At 38.6% G+C, this 6,384-nt stretch overlaps 1 protein-coding gene across 1 annotated transcript in view; it reads right to left on the reverse strand.

The window, feature by feature from the left end:
- Nucleotides 1–2,970: 2,970 nt before the first annotated feature.
- Nucleotides 2,971–6,384, reverse strand: part of TFB2M (transcription factor B2, mitochondrial) — a 15,593-nt gene continuing 12,179 nt past the window's right edge. Inside the window, exon 8 of the mRNA XM_048843674.2 lies at nt 2,971–4,076. Coding sequence (XP_048699631.1) covers nt 3,890–4,076 — 187 coding nt within the window. The 3' untranslated portion in view covers nt 2,971–3,889. The remainder of the gene's footprint in view (nt 4,077–6,384) is intronic.

Genomic DNA, 6,384 nt, shown 5'->3' on the forward strand with positions numbered 1-6,384 from the left:
GCCTCAAATGACTTCTCACATTTTATTGGAAGAGAGAACAGCAGCAGTGGGATTACCTTTCTTTAAGACATTTTAACAGTTAACAGTTAAAGCAAGTTAATGCCATAACTATAATGAATTATGTTACTTTAAGGTCAAGGAACACTTTGGCAGAACAAGCAGAAATGTTTTAAGCATTGGTTGTGGACCAGTGATCAAAGAGATATTTAAGCCTATGGCATCAGTTTGTACAGACCTTCATTAGGAATCTCCTCCACAAATCAAAGTGCGATTTCAAACTTTTCCCTCCCTTTATGTGCTTCTTGACACATCAGCGTCTAGATAGATACATCTTCTCTTTACCTTATCCTGCCATGATCCTTTGTGATGTGTATGGCTATCGTGGCACTAAAGTACAAGATCATTTTGCTAAGATAATAGGTTCTACTCTTTCATGTAACATGATTCCCTGCTATTAGAGCAAAGCCCTGAACCATATGAAGAATAGAACAGCTTGACACCGAATCTTTTCAAACAATTTAGGCATGTGAAATTCTGAAAATTATGGTTAGAATTATTTGAAACAAACTAGAAAAAACAATCGATATAATATAGAGGTACATTTCATATTTTCCGAAATTTTGATTTTTTTTCAGAATAAACCCCACAGTGATATACAAGAGATGCAAAGCATTCTCATTCACAATTCCTCTTCCCACCCCGTCCCACTGCTCAGAGCAGTTCTGTGCGTCCCCTGAAATAACCCCCATTTTGATCTACTTTACTTCTCCCACAGCACAACTATCTAAGTAGGGTCTTCTTTCGAAGCCCCATCGATATTGCTCCTTAAGTCATCTGCAGAGGACACTACTGAAAATCCAGATACATTTTCTCCCCAATAACTGAGCATGCTGAACTCAGTCTGGTCAGGAACAAAGACAGACTTCCACATGAAACTGGTTCTCCTCCATGGCAAAGAATCAGAACTAGGTAACTGGGTCAGCATTCAACTTTCATCCCAAAAGAAGACTTGTTTTGCAAGACAGACAATGTTATAGTTCAAGCCCTTTGAGTAGAAATATTGTTGGACTTGCCAATAGAATGCCTATCAATCATCTCATTACATCTTAAAGGGCATACGCAAGAGATGACCGATCATTTTTAGTTGCTGTTTGGATTAAGTAACTTTTGCAAACTGAAGATTTGGGATATGACTGTCCCATGACTACAGCCCTCTCTCATCTTTGCCACACAATTACAATCAGCTTTCTGTTGGATGCATCTCCTGTTTCTGTCCTTGTTAACTCAATTACATCATCACCAACTGTATTCTCTAGTATCATGTTGTGGAACAGCTGCTAAGTAAGGCCCACGTATGCCAGAATATATACAAAAGCACCAACTACTGTGCTGCCTTTAAGAGTGCTGGAAGGACACTACAGTGGTATGGAACAAGGACTTCTTTATAAATATACAATCCTTCCACATGTACTCTGGGTAAAAAACAAACGTTAGAAAAGAACACTTACTTGTTGCATTTACTCTAATATTGATGTTAAACAGACCAATATAATCATTATACCATTGCTCTATGGCAGTCATCAATAGATGCCTTAAGGCAGTGTCTCACGAACAATGTTGTGGGAAGGTTGTATGTGAGTTGCAGGCCTGGTCTTGAGAGGAGGCCTGGGGGTGAAGGTGGTGGAAAATGAGCCCGCCTTGCTTTCACCCTGCAGCAGCAGCTTCTGTTCCCCAGGGCTTGGCCTGGCTTTCCACTGTGGGCACCGTGACTTGGCATATGAGGTCACAGCACCATGTAGGTTTGAGAAGTGGCCAGGCAAAAACTGAGTGGCACTGTGACCTCATGTGAGTTGCAAACAGATCATTGCAACAGTGGGCTAGCGCATGAGATTAAAGAAGTGAAGCTATAGACTCTTTAGTTTTGATGTCCAAGTTGACTGATATAAAGCCAGTATTGCACCTTTTGGGATCTCAATTTACAAAGGCAGGCATCATTCTCCCCATTTTACAAAAGGGGACAAAGACGTGCCCAAGGTCAGAGTTAGTGGCAGAGCCATGAACAGAACTCAAATCTCCTAATTCCCAATCCCCTGCTCCAACCACTATACCACGTACTGACTCCTGGAGTGTGTGCATTGCCTTATTGTTTTGTAAACAAATGGCATTTAGAGTGACAGTAAATTATTTTTTCAAATTCAATGCTCACATATTCTAGCATTATCAGTAACGCAGGTAAGTCAGTTACTTTATAATGACCATCTCCCTTCTTTTCTGTAGCATCCTGATTTAGTGCAGGTATCTTGCTGCAACAAGAACCCGGCATTTGATGCCAGAGAAAAAACGCACAGGAGGAGTTACAATATTATCTCTTGCTGGCTGGCTGCGTCAGCAAGAACATTCAGTTATCACCTATTACTGCTACAGCAGAAATTAAATTGCTCCTGTTATATGCTAACTCGGCAATGGTGATCCCCCTGTAAATACAGATGCTTATAATATCTAAGAGTCAGGAAACGTGTGAATGGGAATATAATCTCAATATGCAAGAATTACTCCGGGACATAGTTAATTCTGTAGGGTGGAACGGAGATTACATGAAACAGTCCTTCTGGCAGTTTCAGCACTTAAGAATTGCAAAAGATTGTCCACAGACTGTCTCCAGTAGAAGGGACTGCAGTAGTAGGGCAGGGATAACGGCCCAGCCAGTGCTTCCCACCATCCCTCCTGGAGAATCAAGACACACTTCTCTATTAGCAGAGACTGAAGCAGCACAACTTCCCAGTATCTGAGCTATCCAAGCCTATACTTAACAGATATGCTGTTGTCTTGTACCTGGACACCTCTACAGGAACATTCCTTGACACTTCCTAGCCCCAACACCAAATGTACAGGGGAAACAGGAAAGAGTTGATTAATGAGGGAGTATAGTGGCTGAGGAGAGGTTGTGTAAACAAGTACTCTGGCTAGGAATACAATTTTAGTGGGTTGTATTTATATACATATAATATACACACATTGTAACAAATATATAAAGGGCATAGGTTGTGGGGAGGAGACAATTTTCATGGTTCATACAACGTTCAAAGGTCTGGTGGAAAAATTTTAGATTCAAACAAGATAGCAAAGACTATATGCATGTGGATGGGTGGCAGGGTATGTAGAAGAGACTGATCAACATCTTCTGAATTTTGAAATTTCAATTTTTCAAAATTACTATAAATATTCCTCTCTCCCCAGCACACCAGCTCTAGTAGACAGATATAATGCAGAGCATATGTTAAAACAAGAAACACACAACTAACCTGAGTAGCCATATTATTCTACTGTTTTCCACTCTCCCATTTTTCCTCATCCCTTTGTTCATAACTATTATTGTATCATGTCAATTTTGGACTGTGTTCCTTAGGCCAGGGAGAAGGAAAATAGGTCTTATATTTATAAAGGGTCTAAACATTTTGGGGCACTGTGAAAAAGTTAATCATAATTAAGTATTCTGACACGCAAATCCAAATTGCACAAGTATTTGGTCTCATACTCTTTAAAATATAACAAATATACAGCAGAGTAGCAAAAAAGGCAGTTCCTTTTATGCCATATTTCCAAGAGCAACAACAGTTGCCATTATGCTGCTGGAGAAGATGCAAAGTTTGACTTCAATCCCATGCACACAGAACAACCTGTTAACTGCCATGCCTATACATGGTTTAAACAGTTTTTTGCCCGTGTAGACAGGCTGTTGCACCTCAAGCAACTTTATCTTCTGATTTGTGCAGGTGACAACACAATCTTTACTGATGGAATTCTAAGATTTTGAGCCCATTTCTTATTATTTGCATCACAATATAGTCACTGAAACAAATAATTTGTTTCAAAACCAGCAGGTTTAGATTTAGAAATTTATGTTCCTGGTATTTTCGAAGACTTCATCATAGAGCCAGCTTTGACTAAATTCTTTAGAGCGTTCCATAGCTTCAAAAAGGCGTCTGTACTCTTCTGGGTACAAATTGCCTGTTACAATGTTTTCCGGTATTTCTAGCTCCCTTAACAGTTTACTCCCACTGTCTGGACTCCATGAGCTGAAACACAAGACATTACGAAAAAAAAGTCATGTTTTAGCATTTCTTTCAGTTACAAAGAAAACAACAGTAAGGTGCAACACTGGGCACAATTAATTCTCTCAACTTCAGGCTGTCAAGAATTCCCTCAGGTGACACCAATTATTCTCTATGAATGCTGACGATAGGGGCCTCTGTCCATTAGATTCATGAGTTTAATCACAAACTTCTCAGATGGTGCATTTTCCCCTCCATTCATTGTACAACTGAAATAACAGAGAACCTAGGGCATGAATGGGTTTAGATTCCAATGCCTGGGGACAATGAAAGCCATGTTTGTTATGAGGGTGAGACAGTCTGAAGGGTTTAATTACCCTTTTCCTTTTTTAATAATCCCTTTTCCCCCATTATATGAGGTGGTCTGTTTTACTGTACCCACTCTCTCTCCCACTCATATTATGTCACTGCTATCAAATTTAGGAACTGTACAGTTCCTACAGATATCTTGACTGCATTTATTTTCAAGGCAAGGAAAAAGTATGTTTATTAATACACAGCAGCTGCAAATTAAGAGACACAAGGTCAGCTACAGATTCTGGCATAAGCAACTAGTGGAAAGTAAGCACCCTGTCAATTTGACAGTCTACAAGGAAGGAACCTGTGATACCCCTTTATACCAGTCTTCCTGACTGAGTTATAAAATGTCATTAGCATATTGCCAGGGGGATTATCCACCCACCAGAAGATTGACTACAAACCACCGGCAACACATGAAAGAAAAAACAGTTTGTTTATTGGAATAGTTAACCAGAGGTTGGTTCTTCTCAGGGAGCATTCATTTTCCATGAATGGAAAGAGAACACTGATAACCACACCACAGGGAGTAAATGGAGTAACAGTGGATAAGGAAGCCTGAATGTCTTGGAGTGAGGGGCTAAAAAATATTGGTAGGCAAAACTGACGGAAATAATTTAAAATCTTAATTTATAAATTAGATAGTAGAAAACCACTTTAGGGCATCCAGTCTGACCCACTGCACTCTGCAATCTATTTTCAACAGTCTTATTTAATCTACTTTAGATTTTGGTATTTTGTATATATTAAACTCAATTTCTACTCAGCTTTATGCTGCACACATACATAAATCAAATGAAATAGCAAGAGCAGCTATTCAAAGGAAGTTTCCTCTCAGCTAAACCACACATGCGTGTGACATGCCAATGTAATGCTGGCAGATCTTTTAAAAACAGTGTACACACGTTAATTACTTTTTTAAAAATCATAACTTACTCAGATCAAAATCAATTTTCACCTAAACATTGAAAGGCATATCTATGACCTAGGGACTATGTCCCTACCAAACTTCAAGTTTCCATCGCCTCCTACTAGGGCTTACAGTTGTTACAACAACAACAAAAACTACCAAATTTTGTTTAGAAAAACATCTTATTCTATTCTGCCTGTGCTTTATAAACAGCCATGTTTGGTGAAACATTTTTGGTGAAACAAAAAGTTTATTCCCTGAGTGAGAACATACGAACTAAATTTCACCCAAAAAGAGTTATAAGGTTGAGCAACTCTAATACAGTTGTTGCTGTGTGATCTGCTTAAAACTGGTGGTTATTTTGCTTGTCGTAGCTCAACAGTCTAACTTCTCTAGTTTGCACTGGGAGTTTGATTGTTCTGGGTTTTTTAGCTTTCTGTGCTTCAGTTTACGCGAGGTTCCCACTAACAGAAACGCTATTAGAATTGGCATCCCTACAGCACTCTGCATAATGTAACTTGACATATTTTCCCATTAGGACACTATACCATTTAATGATTACTAGGGCTGTTGATTGTGATTAATCGCAGTTTTAATCGCACTGTAAACACTAGAATACCAATTGAAATTTATTAAATATTTTGAATGTTTTTCTACATTTTCATACATACTGTATTCTGTGTTGTAATTGAAATCAAAGTATACATTATTTATGATAAATATTTGCACTGTAAAAATGATAAAAGCAATAGTATTTTTCAATTCACTTCAAACAAGTACTGTAATGCAATGTCTTTATGCAACTTACAAATGTAGATTTTTGTTACATAACTGCCCACAAAAACAAAAAGCAGAACTTCAGAGCCTACAAGTCCACTCAATCCTACTTCTTGTTCAGCCAATTGCTAAGACAAACAAGTTTGTTTACATTTACAGGAGACAATTCTGCCCTCTTCTTATTTACGACGTCACCAGAAAGTGAGAACAGGTATTTGCATGGCATTGCAAGGTATTTACATGCCAGATATGCTAAATATTTATATGCCCCTTTATGCTTTGGCCACT

Source organism: Caretta caretta, chromosome 3, assembly GCF_965140235.1.
Source record: "Caretta caretta isolate rCarCar2 chromosome 3, rCarCar1.hap1, whole genome shotgun sequence".
In the NCBI taxonomy this organism is placed as follows: Eukaryota; Metazoa; Chordata; order Testudines; family Cheloniidae; genus Caretta; species Caretta caretta.